Source organism: Petaurus breviceps, unplaced genomic scaffold, assembly GCF_028583685.1.
Source record: "Petaurus breviceps papuanus isolate PSGF00001 unplaced genomic scaffold, PetGlider_PUasm1.0 140, whole genome shotgun sequence".
Taxonomy (NCBI): domain Eukaryota; kingdom Metazoa; phylum Chordata; class Mammalia; order Diprotodontia; family Petauridae; genus Petaurus; species Petaurus breviceps.
This window is the reverse complement of record NW_027185698.1, coordinates 15,531,036-15,558,928: the sequence shown is the minus strand read 5'-3', so window position 1 is coordinate 15,558,928 and position 27,893 is coordinate 15,531,036. Positions and strand designations below refer to the sequence as shown.

The following is a 27,893-nucleotide window of genomic DNA, read 5'->3' as shown; positions in this document are numbered from 1 at the left end:
ACAGAGTAGCTAGGTGGTGCAGTGGATAGAACACTGGGTTTGGAATCTGGAAGATTTGTCTTTGTGAATTCAAATCTGGCCTCAGACACTTAACTAGCTGTCTGATCCTGAGTAAGTGACTTAACCATGTTTGCCTCAGATTTCCTCATCTGTAAAATTAAGTGAAGTCACAGTCAGACACAACTGAATAACACCACCACTCCTTGATGCTCTCCTCCTCTGGCTTCCCTGACAGTGCCCTCCTCATTTTTCCTCAAGTTCTTTGGCTCTCTTATTTCCTTCACTGGATCATCTTCCTTCTCTCAGCCTTTCAGTGTAAGTACCTCATAAGACCCTGACCTTTCCCTTTTCCTTTCCTTCTTTTTCCCTCCATCCTCTTTGGAATCTACTGTTCTGGTTGCCTCAGTTGTCAGTTCTATGAAGATAGCGAGCCTCAATAGCTTCCCTTATTTCTGTTTTCATATTTCCGGTCACTGTTGGATATCTCCACTTTGTTGTCCCATTGACACCCCAAAGATAACGTATCTAAAATTCATCATCTTTCCCCAGAAAAATCTACACCTCCTTCCAACTTCCTTATTTCTGCTAAAAAGAGCAGAAATAGAACAACCTGAGTCACTCAGGCTCAAAACCTCAGTCATCCTTCCCCTCCCTTCTCTCTGCATTCAGTCAATTACTAAATCCTGTTGATTCCTCCTCTTTATCTCTCATTCTGTCTTACCCCTTCCTCTTCATTCATACTTTTATGATTCCAGTTTAGACTCATTACTCTTTTTTGCTTAGACTTATAGTGGTAACCTTCAATCAATAAGTATTTATTAATCACCCTCTAATAGGCCAAGCATTGTGCTAGATATTGAGGATGGAAATACAAAAGTGAGATTCAAGGAACTTAACCTCAGGAAATTTGCTCTCTTCTGCTTTCATATTAAATTTTTCTATTACACAGGTCAGACTATGCCACTGCCCTATTGAAAAGACTTCAGTAATTCCCTATCTCATGTAGGAAAAATGACCAACTCCTTAAGTTTGGCAGTTGAGACTCTTTACAGTCTAGTTATAATCTACCGTTATAGTCTTACTTCATATTATTTCCCTTTACACATTCTAAATTTTAGCTAAATTGGATTGCTATCTAGTGTTTTCTGATCTTATCCTGTACTTTCTTCCATGCATACATTTGTGTAGAATAATAGTCTGTAGACTTTTTTTGATGACACACACCATTAGTTAAAAAAAGAAAGCATTCTTCCCTTATATGTATATATTTAAGTATTTATAAGTCATAAATGTACTGTTTACTAATAATTATGTATATCATACATATTACACAAAAATAAATAGAAATTAAGAAGTAGTGAGTTAAGGATAAGGTACCATTAAACTTTGAGTAGGAGTGACACATTAAAAAATTGCTTTGGCACCTGTGTGGAGGAGGCGTTAGAGATAGAGGAGACTGAGAACAGTGAGACCTATTAGCTGACTACTGCAGTAATCCAGAGGAGAAGAGATAAGGGTTTAATTAAACAAGGGTGGTGGCTAAGTAAAGAGAAAGATCAGAGATATATGGAGATAGAAACAATGAGAATTGCCAACTGATTGGATATGTAGAATGAATGAAAGTAGATTTAAGAATGACACCAAGGTCATGAATCTGAGTTGCTGGAATGGCAGTGCCCTGGAAAGTACTAGAGAAATCTGGAAAAGCATGGGTTTGGGGAGAGGGAGGGAAATAGTTCTTCCACACAGGTCATAATCCACTCATGCCTACTTATCCTGTGTGATTTATTCTGTTTCACTCAAAAAGAAAATAGATCCCAACCTGTTTGGGTGGGATACTTACATGTCATTGTTGGAGAGCAAAGAGCCTTTCCTCCAAGAGACACTTGAGTTTTTGTGGAAGGCTGAGAATGGGTACAAGAGAGAGGAGGGCTTTCCTAATGGCAATTGTGCAGCTGCTGCTATGGGTTTCTGGTTAGAACCAGTGGTTACATTATAACTCTCTTGAGTGGTGATCCCTGAATTAGAAAGGAAGAGATTAAGAGCTTTCACTGTAGAGGGGGAAAAAAGGTGGAGTCTGGGAGTATTAGGAAATAAACGTGGGCATAGTTTTATTAGGAAAACGTCCCATAATTGACTGTCTAAGGGGAGGGTGGCTTGCAACTTACCCTCCTACCTTGATTGGTATTGACCAAATACCCCCTCTGGAAACCACTGATATAAACTATAACCTCATGGCTCAAATATAATCTCATCTTCACGTTGAAATCCTTTTCTTCTCTCTCAGGTGCCATTTCATGAAGCCTTCATTATCCCCTCTCTCCCTCAACTCCCACATAGAAGTCATTTCTCCTTAATTTTTCTTATCTTATTTTACTTTAATTTTTCCTTTTACTATTATATCTTACTTTGCATCATGTTTATGTCATACTCATGCCATGAGTCCCCTATTAGACTATAAGCTCCTTAAAGGCAAGGAATTATTTATCTTTTAAATCTCTGTTTCCCCAGAACCAATAGAATGCCTTGCTAGTAGCTGCTTAACAAGTATTTACTGAACAGTTATTGTGGACCATGGCAATTAAACATAACTGTTTTGTCTAACAGTTGTCAAACCAAGCTTAGAATTACCTTGGAAGAGGTACTCAGGAAGCTTTTTAAAAGTACCTCTTGAGGACCATGAAGTCATGTTTTCTTCCTTGCTTTGCCAGAAGTGGGGAACCCTTAGCTTTGGTGTTTTGAGAACCATTGTATAGGTTCTGGGAGCCAAGACAGGGATGAATTCTTGATTGAAGTCAGGATAGCATCTCTATAGGAATAACTCTATTGACTGTCAAAGATAGAACTAGGACTTCTTGGGCATCGGGTTACAGGTAGGAATATGGTAGAAGGAGGAGGAAATGAAGCCATGGCCAAAGTTAAAAGTAGCTGGGAACAGTAGTTATGTGTCCACAAAAAAATGTGACAACATATGAGGCAGTTTAACTAAGATTTATATGTATGTACCAGATCCTTTTCTGGAAAGTTATTATTATTTTTATCATTAATAAAAATAACAGATTTTTGATATATTCAGCTATATGCTAGCAAAATTCTACCATGCGAAAAATCTTTGGGTATTCACCTGGAAACATCAACCGTTTGGTTTCAGAAAAAAATCCAGTGAAACTGCTTCATTTCTGTCATGGCTTCAGCGTCACAGTGTCACAGATTTCTTGTGGACAATACTTCCCATCATCATTTAGTGCCAAAAGGGAACCATCAGGGGAACAGCCAATTTATTTCTCCTTACTAACACAAAAAACAGTAAATAATCCCTCTCTTGGTAACACAGAAGGCTAAACATTTCCAGAATCTCTTATGTGTTAGAGTTAGTGCCATCTATGAAAGTAATGCTAATTTACTTGTAGTTCTCTTGAATAAGACACTCCTAGCTTCCATCTCAGAGTCTTTACATTAGCTGTCCCTTCCTCTCTACCTCTTAGTTTCTGGGACTTCCTTTAAAAGCACTCAGGTCCGCCCTGTAGGAGGTCTTTCTTGATCGTCCATCTGCTAATACCTTGCCTTCCTTCTACTCTGTATCTATCATAATGTTCCTAATTTGTTTGCGTGTTGTCCCCCCTCTTTTCATTCCCATTTCAACATAAGCTCCTTGATGTCTGTTTTTGTCCTTTTTTGGTGTCCTCAGTTCATAATAAAGTCAGTTGCCTACCAAACTAACTAACCTATTGCCCTTTGTCAGTTGGAGTAATAAATTTTCTTCCACCTTAAAATATCAGTATGCCAGTTTATCATTTATATATTTGTCTTAAAATTGCTCTTTCGGATGACTTTTTTGTAATTTTGGCCATTCTATACCTGTGCGTCTATCTACTACTATTTTTAGCAGCTACATTTGTATTTTAATTTATTTCATCTTCCTGCCATTTTAAATCTAGAATAACTTCAGTAATGTTGGGTTAATAGTACTCCTACTATAAAAAAAATCAATAATTTAAAAATGAAGACAGATGCAACTGCTTAAGAATTTGAAAATGTTGTCATTTGTAGTAGGTTTAAGATTAGCTTTTATGTTTTGAGTCAGAGGTTACTTCCATTTTGCAAAACATGATCTGAATCTTGCTTAACATCTCTGAAATTCAAATTTCCCCAACACCTCCCATTTAATTATCTAGGTTTTCCTTTCTTTTTCTTTTCCTTTTATTTTTCCTGTCAACACAGTATACCTGCTGGAGATGCAGCATTTGCACAACAGGTATTTTTCAACTTTGAATCACCAGGGAAAATCTTTGGTTTTCTGGTGCAGGGGGGCATGTAAGGCAGTTGCCAAATTAATGCTTGAGCAAGACTGTAATGGCTTACATGGCTTCTTGTGTATATACTGCCAGAGTACTGTGGTCAGTATAAAGCAGTTCCTGATTGAATGGTTTCAGAAATTTTGATGAAACTTAAAGACTTTTCATCTGAGTTTTCCTAGAGAGCAAGAAGTCTAGTACATCTGCAAAAACACTGATACAGTTTTCTGTAGTACTTCATTAAGCAGACAGACATGTATGCAGATTTGTCTTTGGGCTATACAAACATATCCAGTGTCTAAATGGAAAATGGCTATTTATATACATATGTGATTTATATCACATACAGGTCTCCAAGGCGCTAAATATATTTTAGAACTGGAAGGCAAAGGCAAATATGTAATTAGGTGAGAAAGCAGAGAGAATAAATAGCTGTGTACATTCTCTATCAACCTAGAATGACTAAAGAGAAATGGTTATTAAGCATTGTGTTTATGTTAAGTCCATAAAGGAGAATTGAACTGAGCTCATGGAACTTTCTTAACTACACTAGTGATGGATCTGACATGATGTCATTCACTCTAAAGGATATTATATAACTATATAGCTGACTGTGTTGAATGTGCATATTTTATTTTAGTCATAATCCTATCTAAAAAATTTACTGCTCAATATTTACCATTCTCTCAACAATTGAACTTAGTCACTGTCCAAATCTTAATGGTCTTGGAAAAGTCAATGAAAGTGGGAGTATGAAGGTTTTGTTCATCTTATACTTCTAAAAATCTGTCTTACTGTGGAAAGTATGTCTACTGTATTTCATCTAGATTAAAGTCAGGTTGCAATTCTAAAAACATTCAACTTGTCCATTTAGCACAATAATAGCTAAACCAGAGTCTTGGCACTCTAGGGAATAATGAGACATTTGGATAGTTACCGTACCCTTACTTATTTTCATTTATTTTAATGCTTTTCTTCTTAGACATAATGCCTTTTGGTATCTTTGGAATATTGAGCTATTTTATTAATGTCTGTTAAAATTAGAAGAAATGCTTCTTATCTGTGCCCTCACAGATATTTGAGCAGCCTTCGTTTATACTAAGAAATTATGGCAAATAGACCATCAACTTCATTACTATTCACGTTGCTTATAGCATAGGTTTTCCTTCTCACAGCTTTTTAAGGGGGCAGAAGGTTGAAACTTCATACCGCTAAGCTTTAGTAGTCAAGGAATAGAAACCCATTGTTTTTAAATCTACTGAAGAATGGTAAAGCCATTCTCTAGGAGGATATATAGGTAAATTGTAATTGTAATAGATATAAAGAAATTACATCTTTTAAAAATCAAGCATTTTTGCTATGTCTAGTCTGGATTTCAAAGCCCAGTTTTACACAGTTTTTGCCTTTTTTTTTTTTTAAGCTGACCTAAGCACTTAAAATTTACCCTGGTAGTACCAATGGAACAACACCCAAATTATAGGGCTTCAGTTTTGTTTTTGTTTTTTGTTCTTCCAGGAAGCTTGATACTTCACATGAAGGAAAGAAAGAAAAAAAATTGGAATCTTGTCAGCCTTCATGTTGTTAAATTTTTTGCTAAGCTTTTTGGGTAATTTAACATTTAGCAAACTGTCTTTAAAAAAAACAAATACTCTCATAGTTTCATGTTTTGTCTCTCCAATCTTATTATACTATTATACTCTTTTTGTGTGTGTGTGCTTTCTGGAGGGGAGAAGGTAGGGCAATTGGGGTTAAGTGACTTGCCCAAGGTCACACGACTAGGGTGTTTTTGTTTGTTTGTTTGTTTTGTAAGTGTCTGAAACTGGATTTGAGCTCAGGTCCTCCTGACTCCAGGGCCGGTGCGCTATTCACTGCGCCACCTAGCCACCCCAGATTATACTCTTCTTAAAGGCAGAAATGTTGTTTTATACTCCTCTTGTATTTACTGAGGGGCATGGGGGAGGTAGTATTGCTAATAATTGGATTAATGTAAATCCTCAGCAGTACAAAGTATTGCATAAGGAGCATATGAGGATCTGTATACAATAAAGATTGAGAATCTCTACCATCTGCTTTATTGTAATATATTCCTAACAGATCTTCCTACCTCTAATCTCTTTTCTCCCATCCATTTTAGACACAGACACCAGATTAATCTTCCTAATGCTCAACTCTGAACAGTTTATTTTAGAGGTGATATATCATAACGGAGAATGTTAGAGTTGTAATCAGAAATATCAGAGTTTGAATCTTGCTTCCAACATGCTATCTTTATGACCCTGTACAAGTCACTTAACATTTCTTAGTTTCAGTTTCTGCATTTGTAAAATGAGGATAATAGCACCCAACTAACTCATAGAGCTGAAACAAGGATCAAATGAGATTATACATGTGAAGTGTTTTGCAAACATTAAAGTACTATGTAATTGTGAGCTATTATTATGGATCTCCTTCCTCTCATTTTATATTTGATAAAGTTCAAATAGAAACAGAGTACTCTCTTGCTATATTATTTTATACTTAACATTCTGAGAACTGTTGAAGAGGTGAATAAAATTACTGCTTTTCTATAATCCAATTAAAAGTATTAGGATATAAGCTGGCCTATAAAGTTGCTGCTAGCATCTTTGAGGCAGTTCTATTAAAATACAGTGGGATGGGAATGAGAGGTATTGTATACTCTTCAAACATGATTTTATTTCCCCACTAGCTTTCTATGTTTTGAGAGTTTTACATTCCATGTAACTTGGGGATTGAGTTTTCAGTATGGCAACATCTATTCAAAACATTGTTCTTAAATTTTCATAAGTCATTGTTATTTCCAGGAAATTGTAGACAATAGTTTTATTTGTGATAATGCTGTAGTTTTCGGTAATTGATTGAAGACTAAAGAAAATTTTGAGTTCTGCATTTATATTATGGAGATTTGTTGTCATTTTATGAAAGATAAGTTTCTAATGTATGATTCTGGCATTTTCTTGCACAATCTGCATTGGTCAGATAACTTTTCTGTAATTTCTTATAGCATTGTCTGGGTCTTGAATTGCTATGATTTGTCTCTTTCTATAAACAAATCCACATAGTTCAGTCATTTGTTGGATACTACTTTGCCAACATAGTCTTGGTTCCATATCGTGTGGAGATCTCCCATGGAAGGCCTTTTATGTAACTTTTTCACTGGTTCTTAAAATGAATTCAAGTTCTACTTGGTCCAGAAGCTAAAAGTCACAAAGAGGCAGAGTTCAATTTAGTGTAAGGAAAAACTTCATGATGATGATAGCTGGCAAAAAATGAAATGTGCCTCCTGATGAGGTAATGGGTTCCCCTTCATTAGGTATCTTAAAATCCATATTTTAAGGTGGATGACTTGAATAATGTTTTAGAGATATTGTAGAAGGAATTCTGAATCAAGTACAAGTTGAACTAGATGACATGAGGTCTTTTCTAACTCTTTTAAAGTTTTGTGTGCGTGTAGGTATGTGTTATACCTCAGATTATGCTGCAAATTATAGAGTTGGACTGGGTTTAGAATTTAGAAATCTGGCTAGATCGCATTTGGGAAATTGTAATATATTGTACAGAATTAGAAATATAGGCCCTGAAACCAATGTTCTCTTTGTCATACTGTATCATCATAAATCATTAAACTCTGCATCCTAGAAAAATTGAAATGACCTGAAGGGCAGTAGTAAGACACATGGTAGAAATAAGCATCCACAGTATGTCTCCAGATTAATTGTTATGAAAGAGGGTGTGTGTGTGTGTGTGTGTGTATAAGAAGATGACCTCTAGCATTCAGTCACAAGCAAGCACTTATGAAGCACCCAGGCACTGTCCTAAGTGCTGGGGATACAAAGAAAGGCGAAGGCAATCCCTACTTTCAAAGAATTTACAATCTAATAGGGGAGAGAGAGAACAAGAAAAGCACTATGTACAAACAAGAATATGTAGAATCAACTGGAGATCATCAACAGCCTAGAATTAAGAGGGATGAGTATTGACTTCTCAAAGGAGATGAAGAGGGAGAGAATTCTAAGCTTGGGGACAAGCAAGTGAAAATCCTAGAGCTGGGAGATGAAATGTCTTGGGCAAGTAATAGCCATTGTCCATGTATCACAGAGTATTGCAAGGGTTGTGAGATAGGACAAAGTAAGACATTAGACTGAAAGGGTAGGAGGGGGCCAGGTTATGAAAGGCTTTAAAAGTCAGAAAGGATTTTGTATTTGATCATGGAAGTGATAAGGAGTCACTGCAGTTTATTAAATAGGGAGATGATGTGGTCAGAACTATACTTTAGGAAGATTAATTTGACAGATGAGTAAAGAAAGAACTGAGTGTGCAGGGAGACCAAGCAGAATGATACTGCAGTTGTCCAGACAGGAGAGACCGGCACCAGGGTAGTAGCACAGTCACAGGAGAAAAGGGAGTGTATATGAGGGATGTTATGAAGGTAAAATCAGCAGAATTAAAAACAGATTGTATATGGTGAGGAAAGGGAAGTTGAGACTGTGTGAAGAGTAAAGATTGCCACCTAGGGGCAGCTAGAATAGAGCACTGGCCCTGGAGTCAAAAGGGCCCGAGTTCAAATGCGCCTTAGACACTTAACACTAGCCATGTGACCTTGGCCAAGTCACTTGACCTTAATTGCCCAGCCTTCCCCCCTCCAAAAAAAAATAAGAGAGAGATTGCTACCTAGGTTGCAGCCTAGATGACTAGGAGGATGGTGCTAGCCCTGACAGTAATAGGAAAGAGAGAGCTGAGGGATGGGACGGGGGCGGGGGGGGGGGATGTTGCACGTAAGATGTCTGTGGGACACCTCTTTGGTGCATTTGTGATTAGATATATAGTGATAGAAAGATGTCAGGGGTTATGTCAGAGGAGGGAGTTCTCACTGATAGAATCCTGGATCTTTGTCCATACTACATAATTCTCCATAGGATCCTCCTCCTTTTTAATTGATAAAAATTCTGTTTCAGATTGTTTTCCTTAGGGAAAACAATATGCCCTGGTTCAGGGAGTCTGGGGCAAGGTGTAACTAGAAGCATGAAGCTTCAAGTGCATTTTTATTTCATCTGTAAAAGTTGAAGTAACTCTAACAGTATACATAATGACAATAAATATTCTTGAATGGGGAGATACACCATTGAATTGGGCTAAAATCAATTAAACCAAAGTGAATTCTTATGATTAGAGAATAAATAAGCTCCTGGGAAAAATTAAATAGTATCAAGTTGAAAAAATTTTTAAAACAATTATAGTATGAATTTAATGAAAAATGTGAGCACATAATCAGAACTATTTATAAGTACTTTAAAATTGTAATTTATCTTTTAGTTTCTTTGCATGCCTTTTTAATCTTTTTGTTTAAGTGTATCCTGATAAAAATAGAACAAGTAAGCCAACATGCTATTCTGTAGTTTTCCAAAAATTTCTTGTAAAAGAAATCTTGTAAAGATTGAAATTTTCCATATTGATGAAATTTAATTTGGTTTTTAGAAAGTGGTTAAGTGTTTGAGTTTCTTGGTATTTTTCATTTTACTGATATCTATGAAGGAGAAAGATCCTTTTGAAACATTTTCCTCTAATCATTTTCAAATTTGATCTCTAGGGAAGCAATGCGAAACTATCTAAAGGAGCGAGGTGATCAAACTGTATTAATCCTCCATGCAAAAGTTGCACAAAAGTCTTATGGAAATGAAAAAAGGTAGGATGATACTTTTTTTGTTAAATGGAAAATAATTTTTTTCTATATATCATTTATTTCAGTGATAGGTATCTTCTACTAAAGTCAGGGCAGCTAATAATTATTTGACTTATTTAAATGATTCCATTCTTCACCACATTCAAGAATCACTGAGAGGATCCTCTATAGCAATAGAATCAAACTCAAATAGAAATAAGAACCATAAAACAATACATAAGGATCCCTGTGGACTACATATTGACTTAGAAAACCACATGTTAACATACCACTGTTCCATTGTATTTTTATTTTATTTTGTTAAATAAATTTACATTTTAATCTGGTTTGGTGACAGACACTGGCTCCCAGGCTGAATATTTGACACAACTACTTTTTGGGTTTTCTAGATATTAGTAAACCTTGGAGATCATAGATTTGGAGTTGGAAGGGACCTCAGGATCCATCTAAACCAGAGGTGGGGAACACCTGCAGCCTCAGGGCCGCAGGTAGTCTCAAGGCTACAGGGAGTCTCAAGGCTGCAAGTTCCCCACCCCTGTGTAGCAGCAAGCACCCCAGCGTCCCCAAGGTGTCTGCCAACATAGGTTCTTAGATCTGCTTTGTTAAAGGAAAGCAGATTCATTCAAAATGGGTTAACAAGCTTACTTTAATCAGTCAAACATAAATCGTTTACCTTGTTCAGGGGAAAAAAGGTCAGCGCCCTGAACTTCACAGTATACAGACAGAATCATCAAGACAAAAATAGATCAAGTAGACAGATTTCCAAACTGTCCAGCCATTACATCCATACCAAATCAACAGCTGGATTTTCAAAGCCGGGGGGCTCTGGACAACGGCTTCCCAGAATCCATATCAAATCACAGAACACTTCTCAAAGTGACCCCAAAACAAAGCTACACATCAGGGCTTATATAGCCTTCTCCTAGGCTCAGAAAATGTAACAACCTTATTGACTCACTGGCCAGTCAAGAAGTATCTACTGAAAAACAAGCCTCCCACCCCAGGCTCCAGGTGCACTTTAGCCTAGGGGCAGGGAAGATCTTTAAAATTTACATTCCCATTACACCCTGATAGACTATTCCCCTCATTTTACAGGTGAGGAAACTGATGACCAGGGATGCTAAGTGATTTTCCCAGTGTCATTCAGGGGTTCTCACCAATAAGGTAAAAATGGTAAATAGAGCAGATGTGCTTTGAACCTGGGTGAAGGGGGTTGGGGACTGGTAGAACACTCCATCTTAGAATTTGTGATAGAGGTAGAGCAGCTAAGGGGCACAGTGGGTAGAGCTCTGGAGTCAAGAGGACTTGAATTCAACTCCAGCCTCAGACAAGTGACACTTTACTAGCTGTGTGACCCTGGGCAAGTCATTTAACCCCGATTATCTCATGTATACACAAAAAAGAATTTGTGATAGAGGAGAAGAAACCCGGGCAATTTCTGTCAGAAATGCTCCTGAGATTTCAGGAGAAGAGATTTTAAAGAGGTTGGAAAAAAATATGGGTATGTACTATCCCATGTATGAAAATTGTACAGGAGAAGTTATTACAATTCATGGTTTTATACGGAAACTAATTTTTATATTGTGCTGTGAACACAGAAGTGTTCTGTCTTTTTGTATTTAAGTGCAGAATGAATTTTTTTTTAAAAGTCATTCCAGTAAGGGTACATGAAGTCCAAATATAAGGAAATTCAGCAGATATTCAAAAAATGATAAGAAAGAAGAGAGAAGGGGTGACTAGATGGCACAGTGAATAGAGCACTGGCCCTGCAGTCAGGAGGACCTGTGTTCAAATACGGTCTCAGACACTCAACACACCTTGGGCAAGTCACTTAACCCCAATTGCCCTTCAAAAAGCAAAAAAAGAAAAAGAAGAGAGAGAGTTATCTGAAGAGCCTAATGTGAATACACAGGGAATTTGTCAACCAATTTAGATTTTTTAAAAGATGGAAGCAAGGACTGGTTGTGAATGAAAAATACTAAGCATGTCATGGTCCTGTAAGAATGGTTGCAGGAATTATGGTAGATGTAGAACTGGAAGAAATCTTAGATATTATCTAGTCAATATCCTCTTTCTATAGATGAAGAAAGTGGGACCCAGAGAGATTGAGTGGGATGTAGAAGACTTGAGTTTTCAAACCTAGATTCTCTATACTAGTGCTCATTTTCTACTATACCACTATGCCTTTATTTAGTAAAACTCAGAATAAGTTGAGGCTAACAAGGAAAGCTAAAGATAGCAAAAGGTTTAATAGTTGGTGAAAGAAGGAGAATCAGGGAAGGCATATTGCTTAGGATAAAAAGTTCAGGGATTAAAAACACAACAAAGGAGAGTAGGAGGGTAGTTCAACTCTTTTTTAATTAATTTTTTTATTTTGGTTACATTTTAAGTTCTGAGCTATCTCCCTCCCTTCCTCCCCATCCCACACTAGAGAAGGCCACCATTTGACACATTTATAAATACATATAAAACTGTACTATATACATACTTCTGTTTAACAGTTCTTTCTCTGGAGGTGGATAGCATTTTCAGCTCAAACTGCTTTCTTTAAGGTTACTAATTATTTCTTAAATACCAAATCTGATGACCTTTTCTCAGTCTTGGTCCTTCTTGACCTCTCTTCTAGGCTTTGACATTATCACCCTCTATTCATTTTTCTTCTCTCTCTAGGTTTTTGTTATGCTGATCTTTCCTGGTAACTGTAGGTAATTGGTAACTTTCCTGGCAGCTTTTCCCTGAGGGCCCTATTCTTTTCTTCCTCTATTCTGTTTTGCTTCGTAATCTTATAGTTCTGGATCTTATAGATCTTAAAGCTCACAGTGGAATTCACCATCATGGATCGAGTTATCTCTGCAGCTCATTCTGACATTTTTGTCCAGCCCAGATCTCTTTTGTAACATTGTGTTCCATCTCCAGCTGCCTTTTAGACATCTCAAATTGAATATCCCATAGATAACTTAAACTCAATATGTCTAAAACTAACTCATTTTCACCACCTACCCTATCCCACCCAAAGTTGTCTCAGCTTCTGAAGTTTCATATTACTATTTAGGGCTCCATCATCCTCTCAGTCACTCAGGCTGACAGCCTAGGTGGCATATCAACTCTCCAATACCCCTTATCCAATCTTTTGCCAAGTCTTATTTATTTTACATTGATAAGATTTCTAGCATAGCATCTCTTCTGACACAGCCACCACCCTGGTAAAGGTCTTTATCATCTGATTTCTGGACTATTGCAGTAGCTTTCTGTTTGTTTACTTGCCTCATATCTCTCTCCCGTGCAGTCCATCTTTCATTCAGCTGTCAAGTTGATTTTCCTAAAGCCTGGGTCTGATTATGATACCACTCCCTCCCCATTGCAATAAATCCCAGTAGCTCCTTGCTGTTATACACAGTATTCTTTTTTACCCAGAATTAGGAGCACTTTTAGGTTTTTCATTAGTACACTATGTTCACCCCCATGATGTGAGAAAGTTCCTGGGACTCACTAGTTTAGGGAAGAGAATTTAGTGTCATCTACTCGTAGAAGTAATATTCAGGCTTTAGAATACCCAAGGGTAGGAGGAAAGACCCTAAGTTCCCTCCAAAATATCCTTCTTCCTTACTGATTCTATTTCAAAATGTTCTGACCAGCCATGTATGCCATACTGAAATTTGGAAACATTGCTAAAAATGACTTCCCACTCCTTGGGATGTTGACTATTGGGTCAGGGTATAAGATTAGTCATTTTCTCTCATCCCCAGTACCTCTCAAAACTTATAAAATAAGATTTTTGTGCAAAGTGTAAAACAGTGGCAGCAGAGTCTGCTGCAGAGGCTTAGCAATAACTTTAACCACTTAACCTGAGGAATTAACAATACAGAAACTAATCCCTAACAAGTTTATTTAGTACCCACTGCCTATGCTCTGGCGTGTCTTTTCTTTTTTTTTATTTGCTTTTTGGAGGAGGAAAGGTAGGGCAATCAGGGTTTAGTGACTTGCCCAAGGTCACACAGTTGGTAAGTGTTAAGTGTCTGAGGTCGGATTTAAACTCGGGTCCTCCTGACTCCAGGGCCGGTTGCTCTATTCACTGTGCCACCTAGCCTCCCCATGGCATCTCTTTTCAAATCAACTCTTAAGCTTGTCTTCTGGGTTTCACTCAACAGTTCTCTTGTAGTGTCTGTCAGCATGTCCGTCTGACCAAATGCCCTCCCCAGTATTTTGTGGCAACAAGCAATACAAATAAACTCTTCCACCCTCCCTTAGTGGAGGAGATGGGAAAAAGGAAAGTGAAAATGTATTTTCCCTTAGGTGACAGTGTATGCTGTGTGCAGCAGTGCTCAGCCCAAGAGCTCAACAAAAGAAACTGGCAGGATATTAGCTTGTGTGAAAGGCTCCACCAGGCCTGAAGGAAAGGGAACTGTTACCTATTTCAACGGGCCCCAGATTAGACCAGGGATTGAACCTTACAAAAAGTTAATATTAACCAAACGTTATTAACTAATAGTAGCCAATGAAGTCTATGTGGGAAGTGGTCAAGATAGATTTGAAGTTCTGTCCTTGGTTAATCTGCCATCAGAGAGGAAAGTGAAAGTAAGTGATAGGAGATTATGAGGAAAATTACCAAATATCTCAGGAAGAAAAAATTTAGTTAAAATCCTCAGGTACAGGCAGATAGCCCAGTAGGTACATATTAATGACACAAGGGAAGATGACTTTCAAGATACTTAATGGAATCTAGAAATCTCAGAATCAAGTATTTTAAGACAAAGGAAATTGAATCAAATTGAGTGAAGCAGAGAACCCTATTGAATTTCCAGGATAGCATAAATATAATACTCTTGCTTCATAAATATCAATTTTGAATCACTTCAGTCAAATAGCCTATAACAGTTCAATCAAGAAATTATTCATTATGACCAAGTTGAATTTGTACCATGGATACAAGGATGGTTCAATACTAGGTAAACAATCAACATAATTCATCACATTGAAACAAAAACATCTAGAATTATATAATCAGTCTCTTATAGATTCAGAAAAACCTTTGATAAAAGTATAACGCTCATTTATGTTAAAAACCCTGCAAAGTATAAACAGTGACTTTTTTTTAGTAGCATAAAAAGTATCTAAAGCCAAAACAAACATCGTAAATAAGAAAAAGAAATTAAAGTCATAAAGCTAAGTAAAGAGGAGATAAAACAGTCCTTATTTGTTGATGACATCATGGTTTATTTAGAAAATCCTACATAATCAGCAAAGATAACCAATTGAGACATTTAATCGTTTTAGCAAAACTTAGACTACAAAAATTTTATAGGTTACAAAACAAACCCACAAAATTAATGTCATTTCTGTATAGTAATAACAAAACACAGCAGGCAGTATTAGAAATTTCTTGCCTGACTATGCTACCTTGAGATGCTACCATGTCCCAGGAAACTCATTACTGAGATAACCTCATGATCCTTTAAGATCTCTTTAGCTTTGGTACTTCTACTTCATCATTACCCTCTGCCTCTCTGGAGGATGGGGCTATGAACTTTAAATCTCCATTTAAACAGAGATCCTGGCTCAGAAATCGTTTTTCTCTGACTAATTCCTCCACCATGCCTCCAGTCTGCCTTCCCTTCACCCCACCCCCTTCATCTTCCTTTTGTGTTTTGTCTTCCTCCATTAGATTATAAAGTGCTTGAGGGCAGAGGTTTTCTTTTTTAGTTATTTGCATCCCCAAGACTTATAACAGTGCCTGGCACATAGTAGGCATTTAATAAAGGTTTATTGATTGATGATAGTAAAGGAAATCTTATTCCACATAAATATAAAATGTATAATCTACCAAAGCACATAAAATACTTTTATAGATTTTATTACAAACTGTTGCTTATTGAAATAAGGGGGCACACACACGTACCAAAAGCCATTCCCAAATAGATATATACATATGTGTTTATGTATAATCCATATTTGTGTATATATGCAGGAACCATCACATCCATATGGTGTTGATTAAAAAGTGGAGTAATCAAAACAGTAGATATGAGAGAATCAGAAGCAATGGAACTCAGTAACCTAGTGTTCAAAAAACAAAAAAAAACAAAATCCAAAAGACTGTGTACACACACACACACACACACACACACACACACACACACACACACATATACATCCCACAAGCTACTTCCCCAATAGAAAAGCGCAAAAGGATTTCTAAAGAATGAATTTTTTAAAATGAATTACACATTAATAACCTTATGAAAGAATATGCCAGATCACTAATAATAAATAGAAACACAAATCAAAACATCTCGGAGCTTTTGCCTCACATCCAGCAAATTGACAAAGATGACAATAGTCCCCACTGGAGGAATTGTGGGAAGACAAGTTTGCTGTTTCATTGTTAGTAGATGTGTGAATCAGTACAGCCTTTTTGGAAAGCAGTTCCAGATTGTGCAAATATAGTTATTAAAATGTGCCTACCCTTTGACCCAGAGATTCCACTGCTAGACTCATTCCCCCGAGATATCTTTTGTTGTTGTTGTTTTGTTTTTTGGAGGGGGTAAGGCAGGGCAGTTGGGGTTAAGTGACTTGCCCAAGGTCATACAGCTAGTAAGTGTTAAGTGTCTGAGGTCATATTTGAACTCAGGTCCTCCTCCTGATTCCGGGGCCTATTGGTGCTCTATTCACTGTGCCACCTAGCTGCCCCAGAACTATTATTTATAAGGAGAATATCTCCAAAAACATATTTATAGCAAAGCAAAATTTGTGGTAGCAAAGTAGATGCTCACTGATTGGTAATGGCTTAACAAATTGTGATAATGAAATATTATTGTTCTGTAACCTGATGAATATAATGAATACAGAGAATCATGGATAAAGATAAAGTTATGTAGTTTGATGCAGAAAGAAGCAGGTAGAGCCTAATGAACGATATATACAGAAGCTACTACAATGCAGATGGAAAGAATGCTATGAATCAATAGAAAATGATTGTTTCAGAATTACTAAGAATAAGCGTGGCTCTGAAGAAAGGATATGAGAAGACACCACCCTATACCTTTGCAGAGTTTGGGAGGTGCACACATGAATTATGTTGCATATGTTTTTAAACTTTTTAAATGTATCCATCCATTTTCCTGGTTCTGCCATTTTTTTTTGTTAAAGGTAGTATTTATTATATGGGATGGCTCTCTTGGAGGATGGAGGCAGAGAGATTGGGAGAAATCCTGGAAATGTAAAAAAAAAAAGTTATCAATAAAAATTTATCAAAAGAAGATGGAAATATTTCAGCAAAAATAAATTTAAAATCTTTTTGTGTTTCATATTAACATCAGTGTTTTTTTGTTATATTTCCAGAACTTTTATTTGATCAGTCTAGGGTGTAGAAACTCTCAACCAATGTAAATTAACCTCTTGTGTGTAAGTTTTTTGTCTGAGAGTTACTTGGGGCCTAGAGACACTAAATGATTCATCCAGGCTAAACTCAGCCATATTTGTCAGTCATAACTTAACTCTTCCTGACTAAGCCAAGCTCTTTAAACCATACCTTGTTCTGCCACCATACTGTTGGTTTAAGAAATGTTGAGGTTACATGATAGGAGTGGAGCTCTGACCTTTAAGGATAATCAAATTAATCAACAATTTATTAAGCGCCTTCTCTTTATGCAGTGAATGAAATAATTCCCACTCCTAAGGAGCTTACATTCCATAACAATAATGTTTATCTAATCCAAAATTGCCTTTTTAGGAGGTTTTTTTAAATCATTTTTATAGTTTCTTTGTTTCCTAGCCCTTTAGTTCCTCACTTGTAGCACTGGCATTAGGGGTTGGATTTTAGGAAGGTTTGGGCTCAATTCAAACTTTGACATAAGCTCTTTTTTTTTTTTTAAGGGAAAGTTGTTTATTAACCTTTCTGGCCTTAGTTTCTTCCTTTTAAAAATGAAGATAATAATAATTACACTTGTGCTGCCTACCTCACACTCATAGGGCTTTGATGAGGCTCAGTAAAAGGGTAGTAGTTAAAGTGCTTTACCATCCTTAAAACAGATATCAGTTGTTTTAAGTTAAATAATTCTCAGTCTGGAGTGTTTTTTTCATGATTTCATATCTATTAGAGGTCCTCTATAAGATTACAGATTTTCATTTGTCACTTAGTGACTAGTAAAAAAAATACTAGATTTCTAGTGAGATAATATATGAAAGGTGCTTTGCAAAAAATAAAATATTTATGCAAATATTATCAATTATTCAGAAAAAGTGAGTTTAAAATCTGGCATTTTACATTTACCTGGGGAAAGTAGCTTAACAGCCTCATTTAAGGCCTTAGTTTCCCTATCTATAAAATAAAGGCATTAAATTCAATGAGTTTCAAAGGTTCTTGCCAACTTTAAATCTTTGATCCTAAATGTTATAATTTTGGTAGTGCTATTTGGTCAGAGAGGGTTTCTTGATGCTATATCACATTTTCAGAATCTAAGCTGTAATACATTTTAATATTTTAGGTAAGTTTTTTAAAATTAATTCATTAGAATTGCTTTTGGGGCAGCCAGGTGGAGCAGTAAGAGCACTGGCCCCGGAGTCGGGAGACCCAAGATTGGTTCTGGCCTCAGATACTTAACACCCACACAAAAATAACTGGCCGTGTAACCTTGAGCAAGTTACTTAACCCCAATTGCTTTTAAAAAAGAATTGCTTTATAAAATTGTCTGCTGTAAATTAAATCTAAATTGTGTGTTGTTTATTGCCACCTAGTGGAAGAGAGCAGCATTGGTTTTAACAATTGTCTGACAAATGGAAAATAATAGAAAAAATAAAGGCTCCTTAACATCTTTTTTGAACCATGTATCGCAACCTCATAAACTAGATGTCATTCAGTAAAAATGTCAAATATAGAATATCAGTGGTATTAGCTGAAATTGACAGGGTACTTTGTTATACAAATCTTTGAGGGATTTGTTGTGATATAGTTGTGAAAAGGCATACTGGATTTAGTGTTAATAGACTTGGGTTCAAATCCCTACTGTGATCCTTTCAAGCTTTATAGGTAAACTGTTTAAGCTGCAGTTTCCTCAATGGAGTAGTAAATATTTGCATTACTTATCCCACAGGGTCATTGCGGGAAGGAAAGCATTTTTAATTGATAAAATGTTATAGGTTTTATCATTATTGATCCTTCTGAGCTACATTTTCTCTCTTACGTAGAGGTTATATTGGAAAGTTTACCAAAAAATCTGAAGTGAAAGAAGTAGATCTCAAAATTTAGGTTGGGGATTAATTTCATGGATGTATAATTTATATGTGATCACAGATACCTTTTTTGAGTAGAGATAAAGACTAGCTAGTAATCTAGTCAGCTTAAAAACAGTTATTGGTAATCTTTACCCTGCTTACATTTATTACTTAAAGATTTATAGAACAATTTCACATAAAACCCAGTGCTAGTTATGAGTCATTATGGTATTACAGCAGCAGGATTTCCATTTCCATTCAACTTAATCCAGATCTATCAAACTTTCTATTTTCATACCTTTTGTCCTAGTCTTTTGAGAGTTATCAGTGACACCTCTTTTCCAGATTTTCATACAAATAAGTAAACTTTCTTATTAAAGTAATTATTTGCATTTGGATGCTTTCTCTTGTTAGATCTGTTGACATATTAAGGTGTTCCTCTTCTTATTTTGCAGTTATTACTCACAGGCCTGTAACATTGCTAATTGGTTTAAAAAAAACCCCCAGCAACAATGCTATCTCTAAATGATGCCTTTGCCCTTAATCTTTTAACCCCTTGATACTAGAACTGACAGAACTCATCTTAGTGTTGAATTTCTTCAGTCTCAGGCTGACTCCTAAAGCTGTAAACAAAAACAGACCCTAATGATGACTTGAATATTTGGAATCACTCCAAAACCAACTCAGACCTATGAGGCATTTATCCAAATCTGAAATGACCCAAGACTGGTTCTATCCTATTCTGGTCCTTTACCCCTAAATGAATTGCAAGATTAGTACTATACTATACCACCACCCCACATCACCCCTTTATTATATTACTTTTTATATAAAATTTTATTTTCAAAATTTTAATGTTTATTAAATTACTAATATTTATGCTTATGCCCCGACTGACTTTCAAGTTGTCTCTGGGGTGAGATTGATTAAGTAGTTGATACTTGGTAATTGTTGAATGAATTGGTGGTAAGATTATTGTATCTTTTAGAGATTAAAGGTATCTAGATTTTTGTTTCTAGAATTCCTGATATAAATCAAGCATGCATATTCATATATATATGTGTATATGTGTGTGTATATATACATAATAGATTATATATGTGATAGGCATGCATATAAATTAATACCATAATAGATCTTATTGATAACTATAACAGTATAGATCTCAAATTGTCCTTACCTTCCCATCCTGTGTAATTGTTGAGCAGAGGATAAACCTAACATATCTAAAAGGCTTTCTTCAGTTCTTTTAACATTTCATTAATGCCAGGGCAGCACTTACACAACACAACACACAGTTACATAAAAATATAAATAATATTACAGTGTAGTGTATAATTAAGTGCCAAATGAATAACAGAAAAGAAAGGAAGTGCCTTTTTTTAAGTTTTGTCGAATAACCAGAATAGAGCCTGTATTTATATTAGTTAAAAGAGTAGTCTATTAACTTATTTAATCATCATCAGTAAGCATCAGTAGTTACTTACAGAGCACCTGCTCTGTCCTAGGAACAAAACAGATACTGTAGAGTAGCTGACAAGTGAATGAATAATTCTTACTTTGATTCTGATTTTTACTGATAGCTTCAGTGCTTCAAAAGATACATATTATTGGTGTGTGTACTTCTGCTGATACAGATCACAGCCTGTCTCTGCTAATTTTTTTTATACTATTCTTATCCATGTTCTCCCAGTAGAGGAACTACTTCTTGTGGTAGAAGCCTTCTTCTTGGGTCAAGCCTTCTCAACCTTTATTATTGTGGACTACTCAGAATAAAATTTTTTAATGTTTTAAAAACATAAGATTAAAACAGTTACATTGAAATGTAGTAATTTATTTTTATTTATTTAAGATTTACAATCCTAGGTTAAGAACCCATGCTTCAGGCTGTTTTTTGTCCTACCAAGTCAAATGTTTTGGGGGGTTTTTCTTAACAGACAATAAGCATAACATCTTTGCATATCTCACTCATTTAACTAAAAATGAGATCATTGTGGAGAGTTATTTGTGAAAGCTCATTCCCTTCCCATATTTTCATGGAGTATATACCCTCGATATGCATAATGATCAATCTTATAAGGATTTTATAAATATGACGTCATAAGAATCATGTGTTGGTAGTTATTGATGTTCTCTTAGTCACAGCTGTTGGAATATTAATAGGATCCATGACTCTGTTGTATCCTCCCATCCCTCATATTGTTTGTTATGTGCAATTTCCTAAGATGTCTTTTAAAGCAGTCTCTCAGTTCTTTTATGTACTTGATCTGTTCCATCCTGCTTTTCAAACTTTTATCTTCTTAAATGTCACTTCTCCTTTTTCAGATAAACCTGTTAGGAACTGAAGTCTGAACATCCAGGTGTGGATGGAAGCAAATCTTTACATACAGTATTGTCTTTTCTCCCAGAGTTACCTATTAGACTCTTCAGATGGTGTAGCTTATTTGGGTCTGTCACATAAAGCTTTCTCTAGACCTGTTTTAATTTCTGTTGCTTTTTGATATTTTAAATTATTATACTGTTTATAACTTTCTGCCATTTTCATCCCCAGTGTTTTACAAAATGGGTTTGCATTTGCAAAGACAATTTCCCACTTTTTTTTGGATCCACTTTTTTACAGTTAAACTTTATTAGGAAATGATAATCAAGGTCAATATCTTTTTTCCTTTTCCCTCTTTCATTTTCAGTGAGTCAGAATAATGTTGTAAACTGTTATAGAATTTGCTTCTCATCTAAAGATTAATTTGATATGGATGTTTACCTTGGAACAAGTAGGGAGGGAACAAGTGTTTATTAATTGCCTTCTATGTAACAGGTATTATGTTAAGGTTTTTTTTTTAAACAAATATTACTGCATTTTAACTATGCTATTGTCTAATTGTTCCTCTATAGCCAGTTCTGATATGATTCCTGCAACAATAATTACTCATTTCCTATCTGTTAAGATAGTCATTGTAAGTATTTTAGTGACATTTGATACTCTCCATAACCAAAGTGCTTCTAGACCAGATTTTTTTCTTTTTAACTATAAAGGGCAGAACCCAGAATATGTGGTAGGAATTGAAAAGAGGCAAATTCAAACTTGGGGGCGGGGGAAGTACTTCTTTACAATAGCGTTATCCAAAAAATAGAATGTCCTTTCCTGAGAATTCATGGGCTTCGCCCTCTTTGGAGGTCTTCAGACAGATTCTAAACAACCATTTTTCAGGTATATTTATAGGAAGAAATCTTTCATGTATGAGTTGAACTAGATGACTCCTAAGTTCCCTTTCAGCTCTCAAATTTCATGATTTTTTGAAGTGTTCATAATCTATAGGCATGAGACTTTTGAATAGTCTACAAGTCTTTGACCTCTAGTGTATTTTTCATCACTCACTCTCCTGTCTCCCTTTGCTTTGAAGTTACCGAGTATCAAAGTATATGTTGACTTGATTTGGAGGCTCTTGTGAAATTGTTATAAATTCTTCATCTTCTAGAACAGTTGTTGTATAACAGTTACCTTCTGCTAATCTTTTTGGTTGTGCTCCTTATGAGCACTACAAAACGTCTTGTTTCCTTTATCTCACGAATATCAATTTTAAAATGTTTCAGTTCTCCTAATTATAATCTTTATAGTTAATGTAAAAACTATGATTGTTAGCACCTTTTCTGCTACTCTGACACTATTACTGTAAAAATAGGGGAATATGCAGGAAATGTAAATTTTTCTTTGTTTCATGGGTTGCCATCATTTAGTGGCCAGACCGTAAGCAATGTATGGCCATTCTCTTTTAATCATTTTTTTTTCAGTTAACAAGCAAGCTTTTTTTCTTTCTCCTACTTCTTAAAACAAATAAGCATAGTTAAACAAAACAGATTTCCCTAATGTCCATGTCCAAAAATGTGTGTCTCTTTCTTAACATCCTAAGTCCATCACCTCTCTTAAGAAATGAGTACCATTCTTCATCATTGATCCTCTGGTGTCACAATTGATTATTGTGTTGATCAAGGTTATTAAGGCTTTTATAGTTTTTTGTTTTGAGGCTTTTTTTTAGTATTGTTGTTATATAAATTGTTACTGGTCTACTCTGTTCACCCTGTATCAATTCATGTCTTTCCAGGTTTCTCTGAAACCATCTGCATAACATAATAGTATTTCATTACATTCATATAGCATAATTTATTCAGCTGTTCCCTAATTGATGGACAGCCCCAGTAGTTTCCAGTTTTTTGCTACTACAAAAAGAGATGTTGTAAATGTTTTTGTACATGTGAGTCTTTTTCCTTCCTTTTAAAAAGTCTGTCAATAAGTAGATTAGTGGTATCACTGGGTCAAAGAGTATAATTACATTATTACAAATTTCTGCTGATTATACATTTTACATCTTAAATTATCAAATAATTTACTATTATTACATCAAATGAGTAGTTATTCAAATACTATATACTATATCTGCAGACTTTAATGGTTTTTTTAATAGCCGTTCTTATGAATGGCTTTGCTCAAACCAGATGTTTTAATAGCTTAGCAGAAGATAGGTCTTTGTTCCTATTCGAATTTGTAACAAATTCATCTTTATACCTTAACAGCCCAAAATACTTAAGCATGACTTTCAAAGAACATGAACTATAAACATGTAGTGTGATGTTCTTTTGTGATTTTTTTTTTGGTAAGCAATCCGGGTTAAGTAACTTGCTCAGGGTTACACAGCCAGTTATTTCTGGGTGTGGTGCTGAGTATCCGAGCCCGGATTTGGTCCAGGTCATCTAGACACTGGAGCCGGTGCTCTTACTCGCTGTGCTACCTGGCCGCCCCTAAGCAATTGGGGTTAAGTAACTTGCTCAAGGTTACATGGCCAGGTGTTTCTGGGTGGGTGCTAAGTGTCTGAGCCGGGATTCGATCTCCAAGTCATTCTGACACTGGAGCCAGGGCTCTTACTCGCTGTGCTACCTGGCTGCCCCTAATGTGATGTTTTTACTTGAAATTGTCATACAATAAACCATGATAAAATGCCTTTCAAAGAAATTTTAAAACAATATCTAATTGAAATTGTAATTAAGCTATTTGCTGCATGGAAAATTAGGAAATTTAAGCTGGAAATACCTACTTTTGTTTTAATTTAATGAACCTGCTTTAGTCCCCATATTTGGATAGGCTGAAACACATCATTTTGCAAATAGAATATTGCATGTGAAGGATTTTCCCCCCAAAACACACCAGAGGTTAAAAATCATGAGGTGATTAAGTATCTTCTGTTATTTAACAAATTTATAATCATAGTATAAATCTGAAAAGTCATCTAGGCTCTTGAGAAGTGGACACAGCTGCCTGTTAGGAATTAAGTTGACCAGTTTAATCAAGGGCCAAGTCTAATGAAATCTTTTAAAATAAGAAAAGTGATAACAGTTGTTAGTGTAATTATGACCAAAACACTGGACACAATCATATTCATTTAAACACAAGCCTACCTAATATACATAATTTCTTTATTAGGATGCTAAACAAAATTTTTAAATACCCAGCCATTCATGATCAGAGTTTCCTGATGAAACTAATTTAAATTGTCAGAGTTATGGTACATTTAAAAAGGTATTTGGCACATCATAAGCACATTATACATAATTGTTGACTGGTTTTTTTTAAAGAAAAAATCTCACTTTCTATAATAAATTTTTGGCACATAGTAAGAATATTATAAACAATTGTTTACTAATTTTTTAAAAAGAAAAAATCTCACTTTTTGTAATAAATAAAAAAGGCAACTATTATTGGAAGCTTTTTGTTATTGATTTATTATTAGAAACTTCTGTGAAGTTTAAACCCTTTCTTCATTCTTAATTCTAGCAAAAATAATTTTTGTTTCAGGACTACATTCCAAGTATTTTTATAAGAGCATACCTGCCCAGATAGTCTCCCTTTTTTGTTGTTGTTGTTGACATCTGTGCCAGAGAATTCTGGAACTTGATCGGTCTTCTAAAGAGTACTCAAATTAGGTCCAGTCTTATTTTTGCCTCTTTTTTTCCACCATGTGGCACAGTACACTCTTCAGAACAAAAATTTTGTTCTTCCTAGCATCATGCATTGTGAATTTGGCCGTGCCCTGCCCTCATGCTTGCCAGTTCCTGTCCCTATCTCATTTTCTTTGGTGTGTTTCATTGTTAACTAACTTCTCTTCAAGCATAACTCTCAAAGACCCAGGATCACCTCCATAATGTAATGGGGTATTGTAGTGGCATGTAGTGAAAGCTTGTCTATAACCCTCAAAAAAATATATATGTACCAGAAGTCTTTTTACAATGCTAACTGTAGAAGTGTTAAATATGTGATCTGTTGCAATAAAATCCTTCTTGCACCAAAGCCCTCTTAGATGAGGACTAAAATATAGCAACTCGTGTGTTGGATTCCAGTAAGGCTAATGATATTTTCCAATCTTTACTAGTATACTGTATTTGTGTGTGTGTGTGTGTGTGTGTGTGTGTGTAATAAAATTGTCTTGTCCTAAAGAATCTATAATCTGAATGATGCTTAACTTTGATATACATGTTTATGTCACTTTTAACAAACCCAAGAGAATATATGAAGGCATATATTGAGTGTGTGAGGATTCCTCTAGTATATTTTAATGAGATTCAATTGTAAACTTATTGTAAGACCATTTTAAATTTAAATGTTTTCATATAGCTCATTTTTGGTTTTTATCTTCAGGTTTTTTTGTCCTCCCCCTTGTGTATATCTTATGGGCAGTGGATGGAAGAAAAAAAAAGAGCAAATGGAACGTGATGGTTCTTCCGAACAAGAATCTCAACCATGTGCATTTATTGGAATAGGAAATAGTGACCAAGAAATGCAACAGTTGAACTTGGAAGGAAAGGTATCGTAAGACCTGGACATATTTTCATATGAGGGATATTATGGCACCTGTATTCATTTTTAAATTGGGGGGAGTAATTTTTATAGGTATCAGAGTTCTTTCTGTCCTAGAGAAAGTAATGAAAATTTTAAAATAAGATTTGAAAGATACATATTAAGCAACTAGTCTGCATCGAAGTGTTGGTACCTGTGTTGTAACTACAGTTACATACATTAAGGTTGTCAGCTTGCTGACAGAATTCACTGGGTCAGGGAGCCTGAAATTTCTAACTAATGGCACCATCAAATTAAAGAGTCAAAATTTGACAGTTGTAGAATGTTTAATTGTTAATTTTCCATCTGCTTTTTTTGAAGCATAATCATTAGAATTTATGGGGAAACAGTATGCTAATCTCTTTGCAGTGGCAGAAAAAAACCCTGGATAAATTCTGTAAACAATTCATTTGTTTCTAAGCTAAATATAGAAAAAAAAATGACTTTGTTTTGTACATGGAGCAAAACAGTACTAGGCATAGGAGAAGAAAGGCTTTATTCAAAAACTTTTTTCAGAAAGCTTTATTTAAATTTTTTTTGTGTAATAATTAAATTTTTTCCCTTAGCAGATTATTCCATTAGCTAGTTGACCTTACTGTCAAGCATATTGTGTTAATGTCTGACTTAATTCTTTCTCCTTTTATGTTCAGGAAATAACTCTTAACTCTTTTCTCTACCTTTAACAATCTTAAGTAGTTTTTTTTACTCATTTTTATTAGCTATTCAAATGTTATTTTCTCCTATTTGGCTTTAAATGTCATGTAAGTTTTAGCCACTTAAAACTTTTGCTTTTCATTTTTTAACTGCTTTGTGAACTGCTTGAATATATCTTTTTATTAACATTTTTATTTAAAGTTTTGAGTTCCAAGTTCTATCCTTTCCTCTCCTCCTCCCTCCCTGAGATGGTAAGCAATCAGATATAGTTTATATATGTATTTATGTAAAACTTTTTTAGACTATATATCTTTTAAAATAGAATTTGTTATATAAAATTATTTGTATGCAACCAAATGCAACTTAAAGATATCAAACAGATGTTCAAGAAAAAATCCCATTAAGATACCTCAAAGGGCTCACAATGAAAACAAAACACATTGCAAGTTACTATCACTTTTTTGGTTTTCTCTCCTTAATGTTCCTTAGAATGTGTATCTACCTGACTTTGACTGTATATTTTTATTTTGGGGTTTTTTTGTTGTTTGTTTGTTTGTTTTGTAGGGGGAAGGTAGGGCAATTGGGGTTAAGTGTCTTGCCCAGGGTCACACGGCTAGTTTTGTGTTAAGTATCTGAGGTCTGATTTGAACTCAGGTCTTCCTGACTCCAGGGCTGGTACTCTATTCACTGCACCACCTAGTCACCCTGACTGTATATTTTAAAATTCAAGTCCAAGTTAAATCCCACTACAATGAATTCTTTTGGTACTATTCAAACTCCCCTTTGCACTCCCAACCAATTTAATGTCTCCAATATATTTCTACAGTTCAATTTTTTTGTCTAGAGAAATATAATTTTAATTAACTTTGAAAAATTTTTACAAATTTAGCAAAATAAATACTTTTTTTGGATATGTTTCTTCCAGTGGACTAGTTTCTTATACTGTTTAATTTGCCTATAGCCACTTAAGATATATTTGAGTGCTATGCTTATAAGCCACCATTAGAGATACAGTGAAACAACCAAGTGATATGACAGAGACCCAGAGATTCCATCTACTCAGGCACACAAGGTCTGTCTTTACATTTAGCCCTGTTATTTCTTTTGGTGACCATCACCTTCCCAGAGCTGCTCCTGTGTGGTTGCTTTACCA

The 27,893-nt window shown here is 35.4% G+C and overlaps 1 protein-coding gene across 10 annotated transcripts in view; it reads left to right on the top strand.

The window, feature by feature from the left end:
• The window catches only part of RBPJ (recombination signal binding protein for immunoglobulin kappa J region), a 460,166-nt gene that overhangs the window by 416,586 nt on the left and 15,687 nt on the right, over positions 1 to 27,893 (top strand). For 7 of the 10 annotated variants that reach the window (XM_069068839.1, XM_069068851.1, XM_069068843.1 and 4 more), the window contains 2 exons: positions 9,901 to 9,996; positions 25,889 to 26,054. In XM_069068839.1, the coding sequence (XP_068924940.1) occupies positions 9,901 to 9,996; positions 25,889 to 26,054 (262 nt within the window). The remainder of the gene's footprint in view (positions 1 to 9,900; positions 9,997 to 25,888; positions 26,055 to 27,893) is intronic. The other 3 variants (XM_069068895.1, XM_069068878.1, XM_069068905.1) reach the window with 1 other exon arrangement.